The following is a 27,543-nucleotide window of genomic DNA, read 5'->3' on the forward strand; positions in this document are numbered from 1 at the left end:
AGGATGAAGATCAACAGCAGTCCCGTGGCCACAAGGCCCTATCACAGCCGGGCCTCTGTCCCCCAGCACGTAGCTCTCCTCCCTCCTCTGTCCCCTCACACAAGCCAGCCTCTTCCAGTTCCGTCAGGGGAGTACGGCCTCTGCACAGACTGCTCTCTCTGTGGAAAGCTCTCCTCCCACGGGGACACCTCCTTCAGCTGGTCTCAATCATCACTTCCTCAGGGAAGGCTGCCCCGAGCTCGCTCGGGGCCTAACCCACTGGCAGCCTCTACCAGCACGGAGCGGGAGCGCAGCTTTCATCACAGTGCGACATCGACATTTACATGCGATTATTCCATTCACAGCTGCTCCGCTACACTCGAGATGGTGAGATGGCGAGATGGCTGAGATGGCCGATGAGGCAGGGACAGGTCCTGATTCTGAGGAGAACTGAACCCCCAGTTCCTAACACAACGCCTGCTATACAGTTGGTGCTCAATTTATATATTTTTGGAGGAAAGCAGCACTGGTGCAAAGGGAAATACAGATGATGTATCAGTCAGAGTTCTCATATATGAAGAAATTTATTTTAAGGAATTGGCTCATACAATTGTGAGGACTAGAAAATCCCAAGTCTGTAGAGCAGGCCGGAGACTCAAGCAGAATTTCTGGGACAGTGTTGAGGCACAGTTCCCTCTTCCCTGGAAAGCCTTTGTTTTCTATCCTTAAGGCCTTCAAATGACTGTATGAAGCCCACCCACATGACTGAGGGTCATCTCCTTTACTTAAAGTCAACCTTCAGAGCAATGGCTTGGCTAGTGTTTGACCAAACACCTGGGCTCACAGCCCAGCCCAGCTGACACGTACAATCTGACCATCACAGATGGCAAACAGGGCATCCACCCAAGGAGAGGCCGGTGGTGGGAGAAGCCTAGCTGGTGGACGAGCACTGGGAGGGCATGGTGAGCCGACTCTCACACGCTGCAGGAAAACCCAGCAGACATGTTCTACTAAAAGCAGAGGGTGTGGAGAGGGGGTCTACTCCACCAGAGAAACCTCAGCCCTGGTCCCCAGGGCCAAAGGGATTCAGCCAGGATTACAGTCTGGGATGTCGGAGAAGGGTGGGGGCAGGCCCCCCATTGTAAGGTCCAGGTAGAATGTTCAACTCAGGCTGACCCCAGCCCCAGCTGATCTTCACCTCTGTCCTCACCCCCACACTCCTGCTGGGAGTGTGCTACGCCTTATCTCAGGACTTCACCATCCTCTCCTGGTCAAGAGCAGATGCCCAGGAGCCAGTGGAGGTCAGGAGGACGTGGCCTTACTCAGCTCCTAAGTTCAAGCCTGCACATCTCTCTGCGTAGATCACTCTAAAAAAGGACAATGCAATAAGGACTCAGAGATCTGAGTTCTTGGGACCTGATGAGGAATGCAGTCTTGGGTTCTTGAAGGACAATAGTCAGGAAAATTCAAGAAGCCAGAGAAAAGTGGGTACAGAGGGGGCCCTGCTGGGGAATTAGGAATAGGGGGATCTGAGTCATCAGAAATGCAAACTTCAAGCTACAGGGAGCCAAGTGCTTGGACAAAGGAGCCCCTGGGCAGCAATCAGAGAAAGGCTCTGGGCACCCGGGGTCAGAAGAAAACATAGCCCAGCATCCAGGCATCGAAGTAGAATGTCCCCAGAAGAAGGCTAGCAGGCTAAAGCCAGTTGTGCCAAGACCCCAAGGAAAGGGCACCCTCTCCAGGAAGAACAGTGGTGAATGTTCATTCAACAGAGATTCGCTGGTTACCCACCTACACCGCATCAAGCCCTTTGCTGGATGCTGTCGAGTTGCACAACCTTGCCCTGGATGTGGAGTGAGTGGAACAGCATTAAAGAGCTCACCGCACAGAACCAGGTAAACACTAGGACAGAGGACATGCCTGCAGGGGAGGCATGGAGGGCTGTGACGGGGAAGCTTCACAGGGTCGGGGGCACTTGAGAGAAAAGCTGGCTGGATAGAGAAGGGGCGGTAAGTTGCAGGCTGAAGCAGGGCCTGTGCCCAGGCCTGGAGGCACAGAGAGCTGAGCCTGTTAGAGCAGAGAGGGCAAGGAGGAGGGCGCAGCCTCTGACCTCACAATACCCAGGGCCCACTGGGCCAGCCTTACAACCTGCAAACTCTGGTGCCCTCCTCCAGCCCGGGCAAGGCCCGGGGCCCTGGGCAGCCTCCAGGTGCAGTGCCCTCCTGTGGACTTCACCCTTCCCGCTGCCCCGGGGCATGTCTCTACTCACCAATTATGAGGGGCTTCGGCATCAGATCGAGAGGCTGGTGCGGGAAAATGAGGAACTGAAGAAGCTGGTGCGGCTCATTCGGGAGAATCATGAGCTCAAGTCAGCGATCAAGACGCAGGCGGGTGGCCTGAGCATCAGCGGGTTCAGCAGCGGGCTCGGGGAGCTGGCAGCTGGCCCTTCTCCACACCAGGGTAAGTGCAAAAGGTCTGAGTGCAAGAACAGAGGGAAGGGTGAGTCTGCACCAGAGAGAGGAGACTGTGTGCATGGTTTCTCAGGAAACCATGGAGGGAGAGAAGGGCTTAGATGGCAACAAACTCGTGGGCCAGAGTCTCTACCAGCTGAGGGGAGGGTGAGGACACAGGACAATCAGGATAAAAGGGCAAAACTAAGCACGAATCCCATTCCCCTGATGGTAGGAACCCCTGCCGACACCCCTCCCCTCAGGTGAACTTCCAAGCAGCTCCACAGACTGAATTTCCCAGCTCTAGAATCCAAACGTGCTTACCCCCAGCTTCCCCACCCTCTCCTCCACCCCTCACCCTCAGCGCCCCCATCGCCTTCCCCATTACTCTCCACTTAGACACGACCAGAAGGCAACTGACAACCCAAATCTAGAAACCAGGGAGAGAACCAGGACTGAAGCTTGAGGTTTGAAATCGTTGGTGTGTGACAGCCCTGGGGCCAGAGAAGAGCTACAGAGCAGGGTGAGACAAGAACAGGCAAAGAAGTCATACGTGTTTGCAGAAAAGCAGTTGAAGTAACGATCTTTGGGGTTAGGCCTGGAGCAGAGGGACAGGGCCAGGAGGGCATTCAGAGGCCAGGAGGACAGGGAGGCTGCGGTGTGGTGACAGGAACAAGGGATGTGCCAGAAGAACTGAAAGCTGCCAGCATTGAAGATATCAGAGGGAGAATTTCCGGGGGTGGCAAGTCCCAGGGAGTGGCAGTAGGAGCCAGTGGCTGTCGCAGTGTACTGGTGAAGGTTAATGGGGGGAGGAGGTGACAAAATGCCTCCACTTTTGTTCTATCCACATTCCTCCCCATCTCTACCATGTCCTTCCTGTCTTGATGAAGGCTGTGTCCCCCTCTCCAGGGTGACTTCTCGGAACCGACACCTCCCCGCCCCACCGTGGCAACCCGCCCTGTCACTTCTGATTAAGAAGTTGACCTTTCCGCTTGGACTCTAAACCCCCTCAGGTCTGTGCTCCTTCCCCCACAGACTTAATGTCTTTCCTTTACTACGGAAAGCTGCCTCCCTGCTCCCTGGGTTTCCTGTCACCCTACCTGGCTGTGGCCTGGGGCTGGTCTTCACAGTCCTCATTACTGATCACAAGCACAAAGGCCCCTCTCCTTTGAAAGTTTATACCATTACTGACTCTGAGACAACAGACAGGGTGGCAAAAACAATACACTCGAGGAGGTACAGCATTTAAGAACTGTTACAGTTTAAGAAGCTAAACTGTGGTTTCCTACTCCCAAGCTGATCATGCAAGCCTTCTCCTTTTAGATTTGATTCTTTTTTTTTAAATAACTTCACATTTTAATATTTTTTGCAGTGGGAGGTATTTAGGTTTTTATTTATTTTTCATGCAGTTGTTGGGGATCGAACCCAGGACCTTGGCATGCTAGGCACACATTCTGTCACTGAGCTATACCTTCCCCACCAGGTTTTATTCTTAAGAGAGTCCTTGGACCACTTCTGCTCTTCCAACCCTGACAGGTCAAGCTTAGGGGGTTAGGAAAGGTTTTCTGGAGGTGAGCCCAGCCAGCTGGCTGTGAGGGGATGGGGCATTGCAGGAGGAGGAAGAGCTTGAGCAAAGGCCTGGATCTGGGGGTTGCAGGAATGAGAAATAGATCAGTGTGTTTAAAGCCTAGGGTGTATGTGTATAGTTAGTGTGTGGTGTGTGTGTGAGTGTGTGGGTGTGGAGTGGGCTGTGGGTGAGCATGTGAGTGTGGTGTGAGTGTATAGTGTGATGTGTGAGTGGATTGTGTGACACATGTATGGAGTGTGTGGTACAGATGGGTGACTAGGATGTGTAGTATGTGTGACTTGAAAGTGTTTGTTGTATGAGTGTGAGAAAAGATGTGTGTGTGGCTGTGTGTGTGAAATGTGTGGTATGTGTGTGAGTGCGTATGTGTGGTGTCTGTGTCTTGTGGGTGGCTATGTGTGACAGTGTGTGTTTCAGGATGTACATGAATGTGTGTTTTGTGTGATACGCGTGCGTGTGTGGTACGTGGGTATTTGAGTGTGTTCGTGCTGTGTGTGCTGGTATGTGTGGTGTGTGTGTGTGTGTGTGTGATGTTTGTACTTGTGACTGTGTGGGGAGGCTAGGGGAGGTTTGGAGGGGGCAGCCAGTGAGAGGGGAATAACACAGCTGGAGGTCAGCAGAGGTCAGATTGCCAAGGACTGCGAATGACCCACTTAGGAGCTCAGACTTGCTCCTAAAGGCAATAAGCAGACACTGGTTGTTTCCAACAGGGAATAACCATGTTTGTGCTTCAGAAAGACCATTCCAGATGCTGTGGGGAAAATGGAGTCAAGGGAAACCAGAGTAAGGCAGGGAGATAGATTAGACGAGGCTCTTGAGTTATCCAGGTTGAAGAGGATGGTCTGAACTAGTGGTGGAGAAAGACTGATTCCAGTCTCTTAGGAAGAAAATGAACTGCTTGGATGTGAGGGATGAAAGAGAGTCCAGAATGTGTCTGTCGCTGTGGCAGAGGTGACCGGGGTGCCACTTCCTACAACTGCAGACCCTCTGTTCCCATGCCCGGCAGAGGCAGATCCCTGGAACAGCCCAGGAGATCTTTATCCAGTCTCTTCCTCACCCTGCCTGTCCCCCCACCCGTTCCTTGTAACTCGCCTTCCTCATGAAGTCAGGCTCTTATTTTCAATTTGCTCCCAGAGACTCAACCTTCGGTTCCTCTTTTGGGCCCACCCTCCTCTTCCCTTGTACAAATTTGTGCACAGCACTACCTCCCAAACCCACCAGTGTAGAGCTCTGGCCCTTCCCCAGTTAGGAGGAACACAGGATATGCAGCTCAGACCTGTGGGTATCACAAGCATGTGTGCCAGACCCCTCACAGTGCAGGACAGAGCCCAGGTAGGGAGAGAAGGGGTGCAGGATGAGGGGCAGGGGCAGGGGGGCAGCTCTTCTGGCATGGAACTCCAGGGAGTCCAAGAATCCGAAAATCAAACCTGACCTTCCAGGTTGTTACAAAGGTTTATTTGTTAGGTAAGAAGATAGAACATAATTTAACAGTTTGTTAGACTGATAACTTTTAACTGTTTCGACATGTCATACATAGGCTTCCATTTGCACTCTTGCCCAGGGTAAGCCTAGGAGAAGGAAATTCAGTCTTGGAGGAAGAGAATAAGTTGTATTCTAGACAAACTGACTCTAACAAGACATTCACACAACATCCACATGGAGCATCCAGGGGGCAGTGGTGATATGAGCCTGAAGCCCAAAGGAGAGGTCAGGGATGGAGGGAAAAGATCAAGAGTCGTTGATAATTGAAGCCGTCAGAGGGAGTAGATTGTCTGGGAAGAGACAGTACAGTAGGAAGAGACTGAGGGACAAGTCCTGAGTCAGGACAGGGAGAGAAGCTGGCAAAGGAACAATCAGAGAGACAAGGGAAACCTCGAAAGTGTAATGTCACAGAAGCCAAAAGATAGCTTCAAAGGGGACAGAGTGTCAACAGAATAAAGGCTGCCTGAGAAGTCAAGCAAGAAAAGTGGTAAGAACTTAGTTCTATTACCTTGGTTGGAGCGATTTCAACCCCACTGTAAGTGGGAAGGGCCCACGGAGTAAGGTGAAGAGTGAGAAAATGGAGGGAATAGACAGTTGATGCTTAGTTCATGAAATATGGCAGGGGGTAGGGGGCAGTAGCTGGAGAGGGGCATGGAGCCCAGAGCTTCTTTTCTTGGTGTCCGAGGCCTGAGTTTATTTACATGTAAAGGGAAGGAGCCAGGAGAGACTGCTAGAAGATGTGAAAGTGAAAAGGGGTACTTTATAGAGCAGAGGCTGCCTTGACTAAAGGTAGAACATCTCTTCCACCATCTGGGAAAGAAAGGAGGAAGGGAAGGATGAGGGAGAATGCCAGGCAGGAACCTAAAAAATCTCCAGAACCATGGCTTCAATCTTCTCTGTAAAAATGTCATTCTCTGAGAGACATGGTGGAGAGAGAAAGAAGGGGAAGGTCTGAAATAGAGCGAAAATGTCAGAAGGAACTGAGAGGGGACCTGGGAGGTACGTAATGGCCCCAGATGATGCTGGCGTGTATGGATTGTAAAGGCAGCAGCCACCAACCTTCTCCAGTGGCATCTGGTGGGTGGGGTGGACATGGGGAGTCAGGCAGGCAGAGCTCAGGACCCTCAGCCAGAGTCTGGGCACATCACAGGGAGAAGTGGAGACCAGCTTGTGTCAGATGAGAAGAAAACGAAGAGGCCGGGGTCCTAGAGATCTAGACAGGCTCCAAGACCAGGTGGCTGGCAGTGGTCCTCCAAGCAAGGCAGAGCACAGCTTTGTGGTCAGAGTGGGTAATCTGAGAGCCAAGAAGGAGGTTGGCTGAAGTGACTTCACAGGGAAGAAAGGGCCTGTGAACGTGGCAGGCGGGAGGTGGGGCCAGGACGGGACTGGGCCTGCAGGGCCTCCCGCTCCTGAGGGCTCAGGGGCTCGCTGCGCCGCGCGCTGTGCGCGGTGTCTCCGCAGACGGTGGGGGGGAGGGGGCGGGGGGGGAGTCAGGGCTGCTGGAGTAAAGAGGAGACGAAGGCTGTGCGCGCTAAGCGCGGCCTGCCCGTCAGGCCTGGCTCCTCCACGCACACGTGGCCGGGACAGGCGGCCGGGCTGCGGAAGGCTGGCAGGCAGGCGGGCTGGGGGCTTCTGCCGCTCCTCTTGCCTGACAGCCTCCCGCGCCCGCCCCTCCCTCCCCGCAGGCCCCCCCCCCCCCCGCCTTCCCTGGGGCTGCAGGCTGGTCGGAGGCCCTCAGGCAGGGAGCAGCCTTCTCCCCGCTTCCAGAGGCCTTTCCCACCCTCGCGCCCCGCAGCTTCCCTTCCTCCCCAGTCCCGGGGCCTTCCTTACCCACCCCCACCCCGGCCTGCTGCCCGGAGACCGCCCACCCTGGGCCCCCACCCCTGACCCTGCACCCCACGCCAGGGGCTGACCTGACGCCCCCGGCTCCATCCTTCCGAGGGCCCCATCCCCCCTCAGACCCCACCTCTCCCTCAGGGCCCGCCATTCTCCTGGGACCCCTGTCCCCGTCAGAGCGCGCCTGCCTCTCAGAGCCTCACCCGACCTCAGGGCCCCATCTCACTTTTGGGACGTCTGTCTCCTCTCAGGACCCGCCCCCTCAGGTCCTGTCAACATCCCCTCTCAGTTTCCCCCTTCCCACCGCCCAACCCTCTTGGAACCCTGGGCTCTAGGCGCTTTCGCTCACCGGTCTCCGGGTCTCGCCTCAGCAACAGCTTCCCGCCCAAATCACCTGGCTCCGCCCCTACGGGCCCCGCCCTTGAGAGCAGGCCCCGCCCCTCCCCGGGGCCCCGCCCTTGAGGGCAGGCCCAGCACTCTGGGCCCGCCCCTCGGGGCCCGCCCAGTTGTCCCGTCCCCTCTGGCCACAGCCTGGACTCTTACCACCTTGACTTGTCCTCACCTCCCTCCTCGCGTGGATCGGTGTTCGGGCTGCCTTTGCCCTCGGTGTGGGCCCGGCCTCGTCCTCGAGGGGCCGACGTCCTTATTCCGGAGGGAGGGAGCTGAGGCCGCGGGCGGTGGGCAGACTCGCGAGGGACCGCTGCTGAGGCCGCTGCAGCCCAGAGCTGGAGCCCGGGCCAGGGAGATGTTCAGGACTGCGTGAAGGCCACGCCCCGACCCAGGCGATGAGGGCCCCCCCACCAAAGTCCCGGCCTCCGCGGCGGGAAGGATGGCGCTGCCCCTGCGAGGAGCAGGTTTGGGGAAGAAGTTCAGTTAAACGGGTTAAAACATTGTATACTGCATTTGTAAACCTAAGACATTTACTTTTCTTTCTAACTTCAATTGTCCAATGTAACAAACCTTCCTGGATCCTAAATACTTCTTATATAATATATACATATTTCTTATACTGTCCGTAGTAAAGTACCTAGGAACATTTCTACTCACAAATCTAAATCAGTTACATATACATTATAATAAGGTGAAAACAACGTCACTTGTACATTTCGCATTGGGACTGAGATGTTTTAAACAGAGGCTTCACCCTGGGCTCCTGCTGGCTCAGAACACTCCTGTTCACACCTGATGTCTAGTAGCACCATTAGTATTCCTAGTGTCCCCCATGGCCCAGACAGAGATTTCAACAAGGCTACTCCTGAGATTCTCATTGGTGAGCCTGATGGGTCAAAAACCCTTGGACACTGTATCCATGACTGAGGTCACCACAGCCTTGGCCCTGAGCAGTGGACACACACTCCCCCATGCTCTGCACTTGCAGGGCCTGCATGCCACCCTGGGATGCACAGCAACCCTAAATGCCTGTGACCCCAAAGAATCTTTCTTTTGTTTTCTCTTCTTGTTTCTTTTTTTCCCTCTTTTTGGCTATTAGGAATAATGATGCTATAATCATTCATGCACAAGTTTTTGTGTGGATGTGTGTTTCCACTTCTCTTGACTATATATCTAGGAGTAGAATTGCTGGGTCACATGGTAACTGTGTTTGTTTGAGGATCTGCCAGACTGTTTTTCAGTGTAGCTGCACTATTTCACATTGCCACCAGCAACATACGAGTGTTCCAGTTTCTCTATATCCTTGCCAGTGCTTCTTATCTGACTTCCTGATTATAGCCGTCTACTGGGTGTGCAGTGGTGTATCACTTCACTGTGGGTTTTTTTAATCTTTAAAAATTTGTTTATTTATTTGTGTTACTTTTTGGGGAAGTCATTGTGGTTTTGATTTGCATTTTCCTGATGGCTAATGATGTTGAACAACTTTTCATGTGTTCATTGGCAGTTTGTGTATAATCTTTGAGAAATGCCTTTTCAGATCTTTGCCATTTTTAACCTGAGCTATTTGTATTTTTATTATTGAGTTGTAAGGATTCTTTATACATTCTGGATATAAGTCCCTTAGCCAATACGTGATTTGTAAATATTTTCTCCCAGTTTATCTTTTTGCTTTCTTGATAGTGTCCTTTGAAACATACACGCTTTTAATTTTGATGAAACCCAGCATATCTATTGTTTCTTTTATTTCTTGTGCTTTTGATGTTGTATCGAAGAATCTATTGCTAAATCCAGGGTCGTGGAGATTTAGCCCTGTTTTCTTCTAAGAATTGTATAGTTTTAGCTGTTACATTTTGGCCTCTGAGCTGTTTGAGTTAACTTTTGTGTATGGTGTGAGGTAAGAATCCAACTTCATTTTGTTGCACATGGATACCCAGCAGTCCTAGCACCATTTTTTCAAAAGATTATTCTTCCTCAATTGAATTTTCTTGGTATCCTTGTCAAAAATCTGTTGACCAAAGATACATGGTTTATTTCTGGACTCCCTATTCTAGTCCATTGATCTATCTGTCTGTCCTTATACCAGTGTCACACAGTCTTGATTACTATAGCTTTGTAGTAAGTGTTGAAATCTGAAAGTTAGTTCTCCAACTTTCTTCTTTTTATTTTATTTTTTAAACTGAAGTATAGTTGATTTACAATGTTGCATTAGTTTCTGGTGTACAGCAAAGCAATTCAGATATAGATATAGATATAAATATAGATATAGATATAGATATAGATTCATTTTCAGATTTTTTCGATTATAGGTTATTATAAGATATTGAATATAGTTCCCTGTGCTATACTGTAGGACCTTGCTATTTATCTATTTTATATACAGTGGTTAGTATATGCAAATCCTGAACTCCAAGTTTATCCCTTCCCACCCTCCTTCCCTCCAGTAACCATAAGTTTGTTTACTATGTCTGTGAGTCTGTTTCTGTTTTGTGGAGAAGTTCATTAGTGTCTTCTTTTTTCTTTTATTTTTTTTAGATTCCACATATGAGTGATATCATATGATATTTGTCTTTTTCTGTCTGACTTACTTCACTTAGTATGATAATCTCTAGGTTCATCCATGTTGCTGCAGATGGCATTATTCCATTCTTTTTATGGCTGAGTAGTATTCCATTGTGTAAATATACTACAACTTCTTTATCCAGTCATCTGTCAGTGGACATTTAGGTTGCTTGCATGTCTTGGCTATTGTATATAGTGCTGCTGTGAACACTGGGGTGCAGGTGTCTTTTTTATTTAGTTTTCTCCTGATATATGCCCAGAAGTGGGATTGCTGGATCATATAGTAAGTCTATTTTTAGTTTTTTAAGGAATCTTCATACTTTTCTCCATAGTGGCTGCACCAAATTACATTCCCACCAGCAGTGTAGGAGGGTTTCCTTTTCTCCACACCCTCTCTGGCATTATTACTTGTAGATTTTTTGATGGTGGCTACTCTGACTGGTGTGAGGTGATACCTCATTGTAGTTTTAAGTCAAATTTCCTTGATAATTAGAGATGTTGAGCATCTTTTCATGTGCCTTTTGTTCACTTCTTTGGACTAATGTCTATTTAGGTCTTCTGCTCTTTTTTGAGTGGGTTATTTGTTTTTTTGTTATTGAGCTGTATGAGCTATTTGTATAGTCTGGAAATTAAGCCCTCGTCAGTCATATCATTTGCAAATATTTTCTCCTGTTCTGTAGGTTGTCTTTTCATGTTGTTTATGGTTTCCTTTGCTGTGTAAAAGCTTGTAAGTTTGATTTAGGTCCCATTTGTTTATTCTTGTGTTTATTTGTTTTGCTTTGGGAGACTGATCCAAGACAACATTGCTATGATTTATGTCAGAGAATGTTTTGCCTATGTTTTCTTCTAGAAGTCTTAAGGTGCTATGTCTTATATTTAAGTCTGTAAGCCATTGTGAGTTTATTTTTGTGTGTGGTGTGAGGGAGTGTTCTAAATTTATTGATTTACATGCAGCTGTCCAGCTTTCCCAACACCACTTGCTGAAGAGACTGTCTTTTCTCCATTATATATTTTTGCCTCCTTTGTTGAAGATTAATTGACCGTATGTGTGTGGGTTTATGTCTGGGCTCTCTATTCTGATCTATTGATCCATGTATCTGTTTTGGTGCCAAAACCATGCTGTTTTGATTACTGTAGCTCTGTAGTATTGTCTGAAGTCTGGGAGGGTTATTCCTCCAGCTTTCTTCTTTTTCTGCAGGATTTCTTTGGCAATTCTGGGTCTTTTGTGATTCCATATAAATTTTAGGTTTATTTGTTCTAGTTCTGTGAAAAATATCCTAGGTAATTTGATACGGATCACATTAAATCTGTAGATTGCTTTGGGTATTACGGCCATTTTAACCATATTGGTTCTTCCAGTCCAAGAGCATGGGATATCTTTCTATTTCTTTAAATCATTATTGATTTCCTTGATCAATATTTTATAGTTCTTAGAATATAAGTCTTTCACCTCCATAATCAGGTTTATTCCTAAGTATTTTTTTAAATTTGATTTTAAAGGGGATTTTTTTTAACTTTCTCTTTCTGATATTTCACTGTTAGTGTAAAGAAACAGATTTCTGTATGTTAAAATTTTATCCTGCTACCTTGCTGAATTCATTTATCAGCTCTGGTAGTTTTTGTGTGGAGTCATTAGGGTTTTTTATGTATAGTACCATGTCATCTCCATATAATGACAAATTTACCTCTTCCCTTCCAATCTGGATACCTTTTATTTCTCTTTTTTTTTTTTTTGTCTGATTGCTGTGGCTATGTCTTCCAATACTATTTTCAATAGAAGTGTGAGAGTGGGCATCCTTGCCTTGTTTCAGAATTTAGTGGGAAGGCTTTCAGCTTTTCACCGTTGAGTATTATGTTGGCTTTGGGTTTGTCATAAATAACTTTTATTATGTTGGGATATGTTCCTTCTATACCAAATTTGCTAAGAGTTTTCTCTCTTCTTTTTCAATATTGCTTTGGCAATTCTAGGTCCCTCCCTTGCAATCCTATATGAATTTTAGGATTAACTTTGTCAAATTCTACAAAGAAGCCAGCTTAGTTTCTGACAGGGAGTTTATGAAATCTGTAGATCAACTCGGGGAGTATTGCTCTCTTCACAATCGCTAACTTCACAAAAGTTCAAATCCATAAACATGGGATGTTTTTTCATTTATTTAGATCTTCTTTAATTTCTTTCAACTATGTTTATAGTTTTCAGAGTATAAGTTTTGTGTTTCTTTTGTTAAATTTATTCCTAAATATTTTACTTTTTGCCGTTATTTTCTTAATTTCATTTTTGGATTGCTCATTGCAAGTATATGGAAATACAACTAATTTTTGTAGACCCGGATGAATCTTGCATGCTTTGTATTCTAAGGACCACACAGCTCCTTCAGACAGTAATATTATCTGATTGAGTTTTGGACCTCACATGGTCGTCTCGTGGTCACAGTCTATAAGCTGATTCTGTGGACACTTCCTTCTCCCAGATTAGCTCCCAGTACTTAGGGGCACAAACTTGAGTCAAACAGACCTCAACTCCTATCCTCACCTCTTTTTTTTTTTAATCATTTAGCTTCATCTCTGCTCATATAAACATCATATTCTTCTCATTTACTAACATTTTCTGTGGCCCAAGCACTATTCTAGGCACTACGAAACAGCAGCAAACAAACAAATCCCTGCCCCCGTGGCGTGTCCATTCTAATCAAGGGAAGGAGGACAAACCAGTAAGTCAGTGTAGACTGTCCTAGAGAGAGACAAGTGCTAAGGAGAAAATGGTCCAGGAGAAGCAGAGGAATAGGTCGGGTGAAGAAAACTGGTGATTTTGGCTGGAAGACCGCATTGAGGAGGTCACAAATGAAGGGGTGGGTGGAAGTATGGGGCCAGCTGTGCACACTGGAAGAGTGTTCCAGGCAGAGGGAACAGGCAATGCAAAGACGGAACAAGAGTGTGCCTGGAGCACTTGAGGAAGAGCAAGGAGGCCTGAGGGGCTGGAGCAGAAGGTGCTGGAGGAGACCGGGGGAAGATAAGGGCAGGCAGATGGCAGGCCAGATCATGGGGGGCCTGAAACAGCCTGGCACTCAGAACGAGACAGTGAGCTAGGTAGTGGAATCTTAACCAGAGGTGAGCATTTTAACTGGAATACACTGGCTGACGTTTGAGGGAAAAGGCCATATTCAGGAGGCACCAGGAGGCTCCTGCAATAATCCAGGCAGAGTAATGGTGGTATGGACAAGAGAGGGGTGCTGGTGGCACATGTGCTTAATTCTGGAGATATCTGAAGGTACAGATGGGATGCGGTGTGTGAGTGAAAGAGAAGTGTTGGTGCTGACCGCACCCTTTGGGGCCTGAGCCACTGGAAGGGCCAAGACATCTGCTGAGAGCGTGTGCAGGCTGGGAGGGAGCTGGAGTCCCCAGCAGAACCCTGGGACGGAGTGGGTCAAGCCACTGGGGGTATGAGTCTGGAGTCCAGTCTTAGTGGTAAGCAGGGCCCGAGCTGTATCAGCTCCTGAGTAAAAGCAGACTCAAGGGGGCTTGGGGCTGCCCCACTAGAGGACAGAAGAGGTGGGCCCAGCAGCACCTGGAGGAAGCCAGGTGACCAAGAACCTGGACACCAAACCAAGACAAGACTACAACCACGAGGAGTGCTCTGCTGCATGGATGTGCCCACCACCTGTGAGGAGGGCACCAAACTCAGCACTGGGGTGGCCGGCCCTCCACTGGCATCTGGAGGGTGAATGCCTGGATGGTGAAGGTCGGGAGGGAAGAGGAGAAAATGGACAAGGTGGTGAGTGGGACAAAACCCAGAGACGTCTTGGAGGGACACAGAGACTACAAAGGACCTGGCCGTGTGGGGACAGAGGACTCACAGCTGTCTTTTCTCTCGTCGTCTGAAGATGCTGCCAAAGTGGCCCTTTCCATGTTGTCCAGATCCCAGGCTCCCCTCAGAGGAGGCACGCCAAGAAGGACAAAGGTCCGACTCTGATCTCCACCCCCATCACCGCGCCCTGCCCTACCAGCTGCTCCTCTCTGTGGGTGACCTCCCTATTGCCCACAAGCTTTAGTGTCTCTTAATCCTAAAACAAAAATTCCTAAAAGCCAAAACAAGAAATCATAAAATACTGGTTGATTTGATTATGAAATTTAAATCCATTTGTTTTGGAAAAAAATAACAAAACTTAAAACGAAAATAAAGTGGCAGGACGTCTTGGCATACACTGTGCCATGTAGCACTGGAGTCACAGGCCCAGGGATTTCCGAGGGGTCTTAAAGATGATAGATTTGGCAATGTGCGTTAAGAACCTCTAAAATGTCTGTTTTCAGGGAGGAAAACTCAATAATAAAATGTGTGCAGTAGAATTACTTGTCATTTTGAAAGCTGTAATCAGTGTAATCCCAACAACGGATGGAACTGCTGCGGCAGCAGCAGTGCTGCTTCCCAGATCGGAGCTGCGAAGCCGTGGTGCGGGTCCAGTAAGAAGAGGCGGGGCGCACGAGGACTCGGTGACCATACAGGCACCGACGTCACCGTGTGGCCTGCGGGCTGTGAATGGACTTTACATTTTTAAGTGGCTGAGAGAAAATCAAAAGGAGAATACATTTCACGACACTCAAAAGTACGTGAGATTCCAATACCAGAGCTCGTAAATAGCGTCCCCACACATCCTCACGCGCTGGCTTCCATGGGTCCATGACTGACTTCGCGTGACAACGGCAGAGCGGAGTCGCTGCGACAGAGACCAGATGGCCAGGGAAGCTGGAGATATTTGCTACCAGCTCTTTACAGAGAGGGACAAAGTCTTCAAAGCAACATGGAGCTTTCAGCATGACTGACCGTGGGGTAACTGGACCGCCAGTGGTTTTTCATCTTTTTTACTTTTCCGTATTTCCATTCTTTCCCTATAATAAGTGTGTACTGCTCTTACGTTTAAAAACGGGGAAGTTTGCAATCAAATTGTGCATTCACAACAGCCTTTCCTGCGCCTTCCCCAGGGGCCTTCTCCCCCAAACGGGGATCACAGGAGGGCAGTCCCCTCAGGGACCCCGGGGAAAAGCGGGCTCCCAGTCCCCACGCAGGGGTCTGCATCCTGGCGACCTGGCAGACACCGTGGCTCCGAGTGAGGCTCCAGGCCTGTTCTAGCTCTGGCCCCTCTGAAGGGCCTCTGTTTGCTGAGGCCCAGCTTTCCCCAAAAGGACAGGAGTCAAGCAGCCCTCACCACCAGGGAACAGAGGGATCAACTTGGCGACCTGTGTGTTCAGACCCTCCCCTCCTCAGCGAGAGGCCAGCGATCAGTACAGCGGCCCATATGAGGGGCAGGCAAGGTGGAAGGTCCTTGTGGCTGGGGGCAGGTGTTTAGAGAAGGGGCCCTGGGAGGGACAAGATGTCCTCAGGATAGAGAGAAGAGAGGCCAGACCCTCATATGGTGTCCACTGAGCAGCCCCACAGATCCCCTCGGAGGCAGAGAAGTCACTGTGCAGCCACCTAAGAGGTGAGACTCAGAGAGAGCTGGGCATCTCATCTGAGGCAGATGGGCATACCAGTCCAGGCCCTGCCACAGTGGTGAGAGAGCCCCCTTCCCCGACGGGCTGCTTGGGGTCTCAGTGCTTTCTCTGTGTCCCCCAGGTGTCTTCCTGCCCCCGTCCCCGGCGGCAGCAAATGAACCTGTCCTGGAAGAAGTGGGGATTGTGACTCTGGCACCCCTGGCCGACATGCTAAGCAGCCCACAGCCCAGCTCTGCTGCAGGCCCCATCGTGAACCCATTGCCGGGCCCTCTCCACACGCTTCTACCTGCCCCAGGGCCCATCTCACAGAGCAGCCCGCTCACCAGCCTCCTGACTGGCCCCCTGAGCAGCCACCTGGCCAGCCCCATGGCTGTGTCCCCGGTGGGCACACTGGCCAGCTCTCTGGGCCTGCCCTCCACTGGCCCCCTGACTCCAAGCAGCCACCTGGCCAGCTCCCTGGGCCTGCCCCCCACCGGCCCCCTGATGGCCCCTATGACAGGCTCGGTGGGCGTCTCTCTGAGCAGCCCCCTGCTCACCTCCACAGCTGTCCCTCTAGGTGTCTCTCAGAACCTTCTGGCCAACCCCATGAGCAATCTGGTGCTATCAGAGCCCCCGAGGGTGCGGCTGGCAGAGCCACTCCGAGGATGCCCCTCTGGACCCCATCCCTCAGCTGGCAGGGGACCTGCTGCCACCTGCAAAGGTAACCAGTGTGGGGGAGGGGCGGCAGGGGGCCCTGGGGGAGGGGTCTGCCCTGCTCTAATCCTCCTCTCCTTTCTGCCTCTCCCCCACGCCACTAGTCCCAGTCTCCATTGAGCACCCCCAGCCAACCCAGGAGCCGGACCCCCTCAGCATGACATTTGTGGGTGCGCCCATCCAGACCTCCACCCCCGCTGGTACCACAGCCACACCTGGCCCCATGGCAGCCTTCTCCTATGGCACCTCAGATGTCGGGACCCAGCCTGGTGGCCCCCAGGGGCAAGCAGTTCCTGCCTCTGTCCCTGCCTCCTCCACAGCCTCGCCCCCCATCACAGTCCTCCCCTCTGCTCCTACTCCTGCCCCTCAAGCTGCTACGAACTATGCCCCCTCAAACACCCCCCACCCCTCCACCCAGATGCACCACTCCCCAGCCTTGCCCTCACCCACCACCCACTCCCCTCCACGCAACCCCCACTCCCCCCCTCGAACCTCGTCCTCCCCGGCTTCAGTCAACGACACCCGAGGTCCACGTGTCGCAGAGCCAGCTCGGAAAAGCATCCTGGAGCTGGAGCGGAAGCTTGCCCACCGAAAGAGCGGCAAATTCCCTGACAGCTCCCGAGGTCAGCACTGCCTGGGGTATCCTCTGCCGCCCTTGGAGGCCTCCCTGGCACCTATGGGCTGCAGACCACGGCCCCTGACCACTGCCTCCACCCCTGGTTGTCCCCAGAGTCGAAGCAGCTGGCCTGGGAGAGGCTGGTGGGGGAGATTGCCTTCCAGCTGGACCGCAGGATCCTATCCAGCATTTTCCCCGAGCGTGTGCGGCTGTACGGCTTCACCGTCTCCAACATTCCTGAGAAGATCATCCAGGTGTGTTGTGCCCGTCTCCCACCCTCTGCTGGAGGGCCAGCCTGCAGGGCACGGAGAGGGAGCAGGCTGGCCCCTGAGGGCTGCTGGGCCCTGCACTCCAGGCAGGCCGAGCGCATCAGAACCCGGGGGCACCCTGGGATAGGAGAGCACGGGGCTCAGTCCAAGTGGCCAGCAGCTGTCCGGGACATCCGGGGCATCCGGGGCATCCGGGGCATCCGGCAGCAGGAGCCTGTGCTCCCAGGCACACGCATGGCCTCCCCAGGGGGCAGAGCAGGGGAGGGTCCCCAGCAAGGTCAGGCCTGTGCTCCCCACCTTTGCCACTGCGATGGCCTCTGGTCTGCCAGGCCTCGCTCCCAGGGGCCCTCCTCAGACTGGCAGCGCTCACGCCTTCTCCCCGGCCCTGTCCGAGTCCTCAAAGGAAGTCCTCACGGGTCATACGGGGCACAGGGGAGGCAAGTCTCAGAGTGTCTGAGCGGCTGGCGGCCTGGTGGCCGGTCGGGGTCTTCAGGCAGGCTCACCGCAGTGTATTCCCAGCACTCTCGTCCACCGAGCTGCTCCCACTGAGCTGCTCCCGCTGACGGGTACGGAGGACGGCACTCCCCAAACGTGCTTGGCGCGTGTCCTCGCCACCCGCCACCCGGTGCGGGAGGCCCGCGTACAGAAGCGCTCCGGGTCTGGGGCGCGGGCTGCGCTTGGCGAGGAAGGCCCAGGAGCCTCTTCCCAGAAAGAGCCCTTGCGCAGCCTCCCCCCATCCCACCCCGCCCCTCCCCGCCCACGGAGGGTGGGGCCGCCGCGTGGGGCAGGGGTGGGAGGCGGCCCCCACAGCCTTTCAGCCTTCTGGTCTCCCAGTGGGAAGTAGCTGTGTGTCCCCAGGCCACTCTCTCTCCAGCCGTCCTGAGATGAGTGGAGGGGCTGTAGGCCTGGGTCTGTGCGTGGGCAGGAATGGCCTTGGTTTCAGTGGGCTCACCTGTGTCCCGGTTTGAGTTTTGTTAAGGTGTCCTTTGGTTAGGTTTTAATTTGAATGTGGTCAGAATTATCCACCTTTTCCTTTGTCATTTGTACTTTTCACATCGTACTGAAGGCTGGAGCTGCCCAGCCCCTCCCTGTCCCCACTCTCAGTCCCACGTGTGTGGGCTCATGGTCTGCAGTCTGGCCCTGCCCAGGGGACAGTGTCCCAATCATGGGAGCAGGGGGAGCCTGGGCATCTCTTCTTCCAGATGTCCTAGCTCCTCTTGTCCCTTTGCTCTTCGACATGAATTTTAGGAAAACTTAGTTCAAGAATTTTGAGGTTCTCGTTGGTTTATAGGTGAAACTGGGGAAGTTTCACACGTTTGCATGTTGGCTACCCATCTGTTGCTCCTGTCAGTGGAACCCCCTTTGGTCATGTCTGGTTTGACGATTCTTCACTCGTGTCCTGGACTGCCCACACCACTGCTGTCATGAGTGCAGACTGGTAGTGGTTGTTTAAAAATGGTAAATATTTATGTCTTTCAAATGCTGCATCTGATATCTAGTTGGCAGAAACGTTTAATTATAAGCACAACTGACCACGTAGAAATTAGATATTAAACAGTGAAAAGAAGTTTCCCATTGCTTGAAAATGCCCGCTTAAATGGAAGGTGGTAAGAACGCAGAGACCCAAATGGCACCCCAACGGGCTCCTGACAGTTTCAGGGACAGTGTAAGGTAAAAGTGGGCCGTGGCCCAGTTCCTGGGAATCCCTGCCCTTTCCCCAAAGTCGTTGGAATCATCCTCCTCATCACGTGAAACAACCAAGCCCATGAAAGCTGGCAACACCACCCCTCACGGCCTCTGGCTCCCTTGCCTTCTGGGACGGCCCTCGCTGTCTGTACAGTGTGTCTGCTTCTACTTTAAACACACATACCGGCCTCATGTCTTCTCTGGCCTTCTGAGACAGCCTACACTCAGTCTGCGGAGTGTGCGTCTCTCTGAATAAACCTGCTTTTACTCAACAACAACAGCAACTAAACGCAGAGACCTCTGAGGGGAGCATGAGCTGTGCGTGCCCTCCCCTCCCCCGCTTCCCCTTCACCGGGAGTGGCCGCTTATGCCATAGCACTTGAGAGTCACCGCACTACATGGCAGCCCTTCAGAGAAGACGCAGGGAGCAGAAGCAGGCCATATGCAAGGAGTCAAGGAGACTGGTGCCCTGAGCGATGCTTCAGCCTCCATCTTGGCGGCCGGCCTCTGGGGAGCCAGCAGTTCTTACCACAACACTCTTCTGGTCGTTCTGCCCAGCGGCCACCATTCCCCTTCCATCCAGCGATGGCCGGAGCTGCCCACGCTCCCGAGAAGCTGCTCCACTCAAGCCCACCTGCACAGAAGCTGCCTTCAGGAGAACCCTGGCTGGCCCTCTGTAGGGCCCACTGCGGGCTGACTGATGTCTAGTCACACCTGATGATCACAAAGGTGCTTCTTGGCTCAAGGCCGCCCTGCCTGCTTGGCTGGGTCGTTCGTTGATTCTATTTGCACTTAAGTCCACTTTGCCCAGGTTTTATTTCCCTACATCAAGACATCCTGTTTGTTTCTCTGCATGTTGAACTCCAGTGTTGGTGGCTGCTAGAACCTCTTCATTCTACCTGGACTCTCCACACCAGGCGAGACCTGAAAGCTGTGGTGGAGCCCCATTATCGCTAAGGACTCGCTGACTCTGTTCACAGAGCATGGCTATCTTTTTCATGAGCTCGCAGTTATGCCATCTTTTAGGCCCAACTAGAAGTTGTCCCAGCACTCATGCCTGTCACTTCTACTCAGTTGCGAAGATCTTCTGTCTGTGGGAGGTGCTCTGGCTCCCTCCCCTTCCATGTCTTGTCCTGGGAGAGCCCGAGTCCAGCAGCATCAGTGTGTGGGTCACTGTGTCCGGCCCATGGTCCCCCAGATGCTCTCCTGCTCACTAGCATGCTGAGAATATTTTTGATTTTTGTGTATCGGTTTGTTATCTAGCTACCTTGCCAAACCTTCTTACTATTTCTAATAGCCACGTTGTATGTGGTATTTGGCAAAAGCAGATCCCACAACCTCATCCTGTTGCTGGCTGACTGGGAACACACTTCGAGTCTTCCGGTTAAGTACGGTGTGTGTCCAAGGCTTTCTGCCAGCTCTTCTTCAGGCAAACCAATCAGAGCCCTTGGCTGCACATAACAGAACCCACACTAGCTGATATAAACAGGGCTATTATAAATGTGAGGTGTTCTGAGAAGCTCCAGTGAAACTCTAGGGAGGAGACAGCTCTGGGCTCATCTGCTACACAGCCAGGAAAGTTGCCAGCACACCACGGAGTCCCCTCATGGGCACACTACTGCCATCGCTGCCCCAGGAGCAACACACAGACCCTTGGCTGGATGCCTTGGTGCAGCCACCCCTGAAGAACCAGTGCCAGAGCCCCTGGCTCGCCTAAAACCTACTCCCCTGCCTGCACTGCCCCCTCCAGGAGCCCCACCTGCAAGTCCCACCCACCTGCACTTGCTGGGCAGAAACCCAGGTCGGAGGGGTCCCAGAGCCCCAGGGGATTTTTCAGCTTCCAGCCTCTCAGAGTTCAGGAAGGCACTAGTACAGGAGCCAGGTGAGCCAGCGTCAGTATTTGGTTAAGAAGTTGCCTCTTCCTCCTTTGTTGAGGGTTCTTTCTTACTCATGAACAAATATTGAACATTTTAGAATGTCTTTCTGCCTCTCATTGAGATGATCCCATGGTTTTCCCCTTCCGTTGCTCCTAACATACGGATACACGTGAGAAGATATTCTGATCCTAAGCCACACAGCATCCCGGCGTTTTTCATGCACCGGGAGCTCAGTCAGCTGTTTATGACTTCTGCAGCTTCGCTACTTTTTTAAAGACAGTGCCAAGCTTCTGTGACAGAAGGGTGGTTGGGCCCTTCTGCCCCCGCCCTCCCCCCACACCTCATGCCCCCCTCCCCTGCACAGGCCCAGGGGACAGAGGCACAGTCCTAGCCTCACCCCCTTGGCTCAGACTTAGCGACTTTAGGCCTCACTGCAAGATGGCGGGGCAGGTGGCCTCCGCAGGGACTTTCATTACCTAGAAGAAGGTGGAAGCACCTGCCCTCTTCAGTGGAGGATGTGGCCTCTGCCCTGTTTTGTCTTGCTTGTCCTTTCTGTCCATCCTTTGGACTCTGTTTTCTCATTTCTTCTCTTTGTTTCCTTCCTTCTGCCTCAAGATTTGCTGTATTTTCCCTTTTTGGGGTGGGCACTTTAGCCATTTTGCTTTATGTCTCTTATTTTTAAATAAGTACTTTTAGGGCAAGGAAGCTTCTTCTAGTCAGGGAGACAGTCAAGCAATTATCAGGTGGGGGTAGCTCAGCGACAGAGTGCGTGCATAGCCTGCATGATGTACTGGATTCAAAGCCCATTTTTTAAAAAAAAGAAGCAAAATATTTAACAACAGGCCCAACAGGTCAGCAGCCAGAGTGGGTCCTAGAACAGGACGCAGGGCTGGAGGGTGGGGAGTTCTATTGCTAAGAGCTGGTTGTGGGGGGAGGGTATAGCTAGCTCAAGCGCTAGAGCGCATGCTTAGCATGACAAGGTCCTGGGTTCAATCCCCAGTGCCTCCTCTAAAAATAAATAAACCTAATAAAAAAAAGGGGGGGGCTGGTTGGGAAAAGCAGCAGGCTCCTGGCAGCCACAGCTGTGTCCGTCCGCAGCCCGGCAGGCAAAACAGGTGAGCGTGGGGCTGTTCGGGTCTAAACATTTCACAGGCGGCCCTGGATTTCCTCTCCAACCCATGAGTCAGTCAGGACACGCTCTCCGGTCTCCCCACCTAAGGGGCGTTTGACTGTCTTCTGATGTTTGGTCTCCAGCACACTTGCCCTGTGCTCGGAGAACGAGGGCTGGGCCACGCTGGTCTGCCGTCTGCCGCCCTCTCCCTCCTCCCTGAGCATGTGCTCAGTCTGCCGGTGCTCTGGGCTGGAAGGGCTCCGTGCGCTCAGTCTCTCGGGGGCCTGTGTCTCTGGTCTCGCCTGTTGTCCCCACTACATCCCTGCACCACCAGGTCCTGCTCCGTCTCCCCATAAAGATCCTTCCCGTCCACACAGACAGCCCCATGCACACATCTGCATCTCCACTCCTACCCCATGTCGCCTGAACCCGCCCACACCGACCCCACCCCTCGGCTGGTACTGAGCACTCAGTGTGTGCCGTGTTCATGCCAGATGCGGTCTCTGCCCCCAGGGAGCTCACTGGCGCCTGCGGAGGCCACAGCAAATAAGAAAAGCCCTGACTGTGCTCGCAGTGCGGGGGCGCCATGTGCTGTGACTGGGGAGAGGGTTTGCACGTGGAAGCTGGGTGCTGAGGGCGTGGATCTGCCCTGCACCCCCTCCCCACCCAGATCCTGGCTTCTCCCTGGCAAACTTCACCATCCCAGCTGTCCCTCCCTCCTCTGTGCCTTTGTTCAATGCGAGCCCGAAGACGTGTCCTGCGGCGTTGGGATTCCCCAGCCAGAGCTGCCCAGCACGCAGGCTGTGCTCAGTGCCCCTGCAGACGTTGCCTTTAATCCTCAAACAGCTTGTGGGCAGTGCTGTTTCCTCCATGTCACAGCACGGAAACTGAGGCTCAGACCCAGTGGGGTGGCAGCCATTGAACCTGACTCTCCCCTGGGCCCTTTGCTCTGCACTCGGCCTCCTGGCACCTTCCATGCCAGGCATGCAGCTTGTTGGCCGGGAACTCTCTTTCCTCCTTTTGTCCTGGTCCTCCAGATCTCAGCTCAGCATCCTCCCCCTCCAGGGCGCCCTCCCTGAGCTGGCCTGCACCACCCCTCTCCTTGGCCTGTGGTCACATAAACTCTGAGGGCCTTTTGCTCACATGTGAACCCCATCAGCTGGTACAGGGAGGGCTAGGGGAATCTGCAGGGTGGATGAACAGAGCCCCTCACGCTCTCTTGAAGCTTCTGTCTGCCCCCTTCTCATGGTCAGCATGATCTTTTAAAACCACAAAGCCCACCAGGAGTCTCTGACCCTTTAGGGCAGGGCACTTCCCCCTCATCCCTGAGCTCCACTCACCCTCAGTGCCTGAGGGGAGGCGTGGGGACTCACGCCCACTGCTCCCTGCAGCTGGGGTGCCTGTCCTGCTCTGCCCCACTCACTCCCCCTTGTCACCCTCCACTCTCAAGAGGTCACTTCCTTGGGGTAGCCCTGGAGCCCTGGCCTCATCTCTCAGTGGATATTTGCGCCCACCGGACTTCTGCTCATGTCTTAAGTTCCAGGTGCCCAGCCTGGAGCCCAGCAAGAGCTCACCCACAGCCTGGGGTGAGCCAGGGATGGGTCTCATGCCCACACAGGGGCCAAGGCTTAAAGCTGTCCACCCACTGTGCTCCATGGGTCACCCTGGTAGGACCAGCTGCAGGTTCACTTGCTCACCCACAGATGTTGGCTGAGCTCTCACAGTCTGTCCGACACCAAGCCTGGGAACAGGCAAAGGAAGAAGATTCAGGAGCCAAAAGGAGCCTAGAATCAGGAAGACAGGCCTGTCCTTGGGCTCACCAGGCTGCAAAGGTGCTGAGCATTGAGCTCTGGGTGCACCTGCCTGAGGTCAGGGGTCACTTCAGCTGAGCCCGGCCATGAGCCTGGGACTCACTCACATGATCACCTGGGGAGGGGAGAACGGGGAGGTCTTCCCGGAGAAGGTGATGCCTGACCAGATGGTCCAGGCATTGCTAGTGGGTTAGGAAACAGCCTGGTGGGCATCTAGGGACCTGCTGGAAATGGGTGAGCGGAGCCAGATCAAGGACCTTGCAGGGCAGCCCTGGCGTCAGCAGTTGGGGCCTCCCTGAAGGAGGGCTCAACCCCACACAACCTTGTACACATCAGACCCGTTGTTTTGCAGGCCTCGGGGTGGCTGGGCTTGAAATAGGTACATAATTTGCAAGACCCCATGCTCCCCCTACCTTAGAGCTTCTTGCTCGAAAGTTAGGAAGAACTTCCAGACGGCTGCGGCAGAGCATTAAGCTGAGGTCAGGGCTCTTCTGAGCTTGGGGCCTGTGTGAGCCCAGGTCACCTGTCCAGAAGGCAATGGTGGGAGGAACTGAGAGGAGGGGTTAGCTTCAGACTGAGATGCTTCAAGACGCAATCACGCCTGGCTGGGGGTCACAGGCGATAAAGAAGTAGGTAAAGACTGACCTTGTTGCCAGACCCCTGATCCAGGCATTGAGGGGGCCTCATGAGTGGCAGCAGACCCCCCTACCCCTTGCGCTGAAGACTCAGGGCCTTGGCTCTGGGCCTGGGGTCGTCAGTTCAGCGTGAGGGTAGGAGAAGGACTCCCACAGGAGGTGTGCAGGCCACTAGGTGCTGATGATGCAGCCTGGGGTGTTGGAGGAGGGCCCGGGGGAGGACCCTGAGTAGTGGCTTCCGGGTTGGGCAAGCCCAGGGGCTTTAGGAGGCCCCCTTACCTTTCTGTCACCTCCAGACTCCTGTCGGTGCTCTTGGTCCTCAGTTCCTTGTGGCCCCAGCTCAGTCCTGAATCCCTGGTGGTGGATGAAGCATGTGATGGGGCCTCTGGAACCTCTCTGCTCAGGCCCAGCCCACAGGGCTCCCCCTACCCTAGATCCTTCACGGCATCTCTCTCTGGACCTCCAGGACACCTCCCTTGAGTACACTCTCTCGGACTGTGATTCTCCCTCAACCATACCCCCTCACCTGCCTGCTGGCTCGTGTGCCCAGTGGGGCAGGAGGCTCCCTGATGGCTGCTCTCCCCTCAGGCCTCCCTGAACCCCAGCGACCACAAGCTGGATGAAGAGCTGTGCCAGACGCTCACACAGCGCTATGTGAGCGTCATGAACCGGCTGCAGAGCCTGGGCTACAACGGGCGGGTGCACCCGGCACTGACCGAGCAGCTGGTGAACGCCTACGGCATTCTGCGGGAGCGGCCAGAGCTAGCCGCCTCGGAGGGCGGCTCCTACACGGTGGACTTCCTGCAGCGTGTGCTGGTGGAGACCGTGCACCCCAGCATGCTCACCGACGCACTGCTGCTGCTCTCCTGCCTCAGCCAGCTGGCGCACGACGACGGCAAGCCCATGTTCATCTGGTGATGCTGGCACCCACCGGCCACCCATGGGCCCGTACCTCGGTGCAGCCATTAAAGCTTCCCACGGACACCGGCCCTGGGCCCTTGCTGGACTTCTGGGTGGTGCTGCTGCCTGTGGGGCAGCTCACCAGCGCCAGCCTCCCCTGTGCCCCTTCCATCCTGCCTGCCCGGGGGATCTGTGCCCATTCTGGGGCCATGGGAGCGAGCCCCAGGACCGAAGCTCAGCAGCTGCCTGACCAAGGGGGCTGTTCCACAGGCCCCAGGACTCCTCTTGCCTGGCCTGGTGGTTGGAGCACGGGAGCCCCCGGGAGCAAGCAGGAGCAGAGCAGGCAGAGAAGGGTCGTGGCTGTGCCAGCAGCACCGGTGGCATGCAAGGAGCGAGGCCTGGCTACAAACAGAAGGCAGAGGTGGGATCAAGAGGAGGATATGGGCATAGGAGTCCCCACCTCTGTACTAGGCAGGGACAAGGAGGCTGGGGACAAGTGCTTCTGGACACTGAGAGCAGGAGGACATCAGCAGGAGAGAAGCCAGGAGAGAGTAGGCTTACTCAGACCTGGGCACAGGGCAGCCCAGGGAGATGGGGTCCCTTCCAAATGCACCCACAGGAAGGGACCAGCTCCAAAGCTTCCTGAGACCCAGAGTGGGAGACTCAGAACTGGCAAGGGCAGACCCACCCCCTGAGGGCCCAGCTGAGGAGCACAGGCAGGATGGGAAGCAGAACAGAGCAGGGGAGAGGCGGAATAGGGGAAGGGTGGGACACTGGGAGGTAACCTATAGACTCAGATGGAGAGACATGCTTGTGGATGGTGCAGGAAGCTAAGGGGTGTGGAAGGATGGCCAGCTTTGAGGATGTGCTTGTGGAGAGAAAAACAGGGTGGGGGAGCCCAAAGAGTGGCCTCTGGCCCACAAAGGGGAGAAGAGAGGCCCACCTGAAGAAGGGTAGGAGGCTGGCAGGGTGGGTTTGAGGACCCCAGGCAAGGAGCCTCCTGAAGCACCTCTACCACCAGCAAGAGGATCCCAAGAGAACAGAGGAGCCCCAGGGTCTGGGTTCAAACAAGGGAATCATGTCAACAACCAGAGAGGGGTGCAGAGAAGGAGAGGGGTGTAGGGCATGCTGGGGCATTCTGGCCCCAGAGCTCCCTGCCTCCTGGCCTCCTTGCTCTCCCAGCTTCCAGGCCTGCGACTTCAGGACATGAAGCCAGACCCCTGGGGAAAGCCGGGAAGGGCTCCTCTACCCATAGGTACTAGTTACGTGATCTACAGACACAGATCTAGCGCTGTCTGCTGAGAAGGCTTAGCAGCGAGACAGACCAGTGCAGTGAGCAGACCCAGCATCGGATCTTGACTTCTAAAAGGGATCAGGGATTTCTGGAAAACTGGGGGCTGTGGGGAAAGCAGAAGCCCCTCCTCCTCCATGTCAGTAGGCGTGAAAGGCAGCCCTGACCCAAACCACAGGGCAATTTAAGAGGCAACTTTCAGAGCTGTAGAGAGTGGTTCACAGCTTGGGTTAGAATGGGGCGGGAGGGGAGAGCAGCGCCCGAGGGAGTCGGAGGTAGATTGGTCCAACAGAGTGGGTGCACGAGGGCTCCGCGGACAGGGAGCTGGCTTCCATCCCGCTCACGTGCCCCAGTGGCCCCGGCGACGGGCTGCGCAGGGCCCAACCAACGGTCCCTTCCCCCTAGATTGTAAACCACTCCTTTCGGAGTGGTCTAACTGGCCACTGGCTCAGCACCGCTGAGAGCCGCCTCCACTGTGGGCTCTGAGCGGTGCTGAGCCAGTGGCCAGTTAGACCACTCCGAATCCGCCCCGCATCTGGGGGCGTGTCTTCGTACTCCGGCGCTGGACCTCGCGGTTCCCCGGGGAAACGGGTCGAGTTGGGGCAGATCCCGTACTCTGGGCAGCAGGCGAGCCCGGTCAATTCCACGCTGACTTGTGGGAGGAGTAAGAAAGCAGGACGCAGCGGGTACCACACTCCCATCCCCATCGCTGCGCCTGCCTGCACTAAAAACTGAGGTCCTTCACCTGGTGAGGGGTGCACCCCTGTAGCGGCTCTCGTCTGGCGGGTCTGCGGGTTCTCTCCGCGGCCTTTGTGGGGGGGCAGGGTGAGGAGGATTTGGGGCGGGACTGCGAGGCCAGGGTCCCTTTCGCTTCCTCTCTTCTCTCCAA

At 53.6% G+C, this 27,543-nt stretch overlaps 1 protein-coding gene and 1 long non-coding RNA gene across 4 annotated transcripts; one reads left to right on the plus strand and one right to left on the minus strand.

Annotated features, from left to right (window-relative positions):
• Nucleotides 1-544: 544 nt before the first annotated feature.
• Nucleotides 545-27,543, minus strand: LOC116285426 (uncharacterized). Of its 2 annotated transcripts, none has more exons than XR_012064292.1 (7): nucleotides 27,400-27,543; nucleotides 24,743-24,817; nucleotides 24,242-24,351; nucleotides 7,895-8,173; nucleotides 6,556-6,790; nucleotides 2,249-2,454; nucleotides 545-1,346 (listed from the first exon to the last, which is right to left on the minus strand). It is a non-coding gene; the product is annotated as an uncharacterized lncRNA (long non-coding RNA). The 2 variants fall into 2 exon arrangements; XR_012064291.1 differs by having other exon boundaries at nucleotides 7,876-8,173.
• On the plus strand, nucleotides 2,122-25,450 carry SPATC1 (spermatogenesis and centriole associated 1). Of its 2 annotated transcripts, none has more exons than XM_015245183.3 (5): nucleotides 2,122-2,439; nucleotides 15,887-16,465; nucleotides 16,563-17,081; nucleotides 17,189-17,328; nucleotides 24,760-25,045. In XM_015245183.3, the coding sequence occupies exons 1-5, from the start codon at nucleotides 2,235-2,237 to the stop codon at nucleotides 24,811-24,813; spliced, it is 1,497 nt and encodes a 498-aa protein (XP_015100669.2). In that variant the 5' UTR covers nucleotides 2,122-2,234; the 3' UTR covers nucleotides 24,814-25,045. The 2 variants fall into 2 exon arrangements, with proteins under 2 accessions (XP_015100669.2, XP_015100671.2); XM_015245185.3 differs by lacking the exon at nucleotides 24,760-25,045 and adding an exon at nucleotides 25,052-25,450 and having other exon boundaries at nucleotides 2,124-2,439.

The sequence above is a fragment of the Vicugna pacos genome, chromosome 25, assembly GCF_048564905.1.
Source record: "Vicugna pacos chromosome 25, VicPac4, whole genome shotgun sequence".
Lineage (NCBI taxonomy): Eukaryota > Metazoa > Chordata > Mammalia > Artiodactyla > Camelidae > Vicugna > Vicugna pacos.

Bases quoted from the DNA above. Each gene is read 5' to 3' on its own strand.
- SPATC1 (XM_015245185.3), top strand. From the start codon at position 2,235: ATGTCTCTACTCACCAATTATGAGGGGCTTCGGCATCAGATCGAGAGG. The intron at 2,440-15,886 runs GTAAGTGCAAAA...TGTGTCCCCCAG, and splicing joins TGGCCCTTCTCCACACCAGG to GTGTCTTCCTGCCCCCGTCC. The intron at 17,082-17,188 runs GTCAGCACTGCC...GGTTGTCCCCAG, and splicing joins ATTCCCTGACAGCTCCCGAG to AGTCGAAGCAGCTGGCCTGG.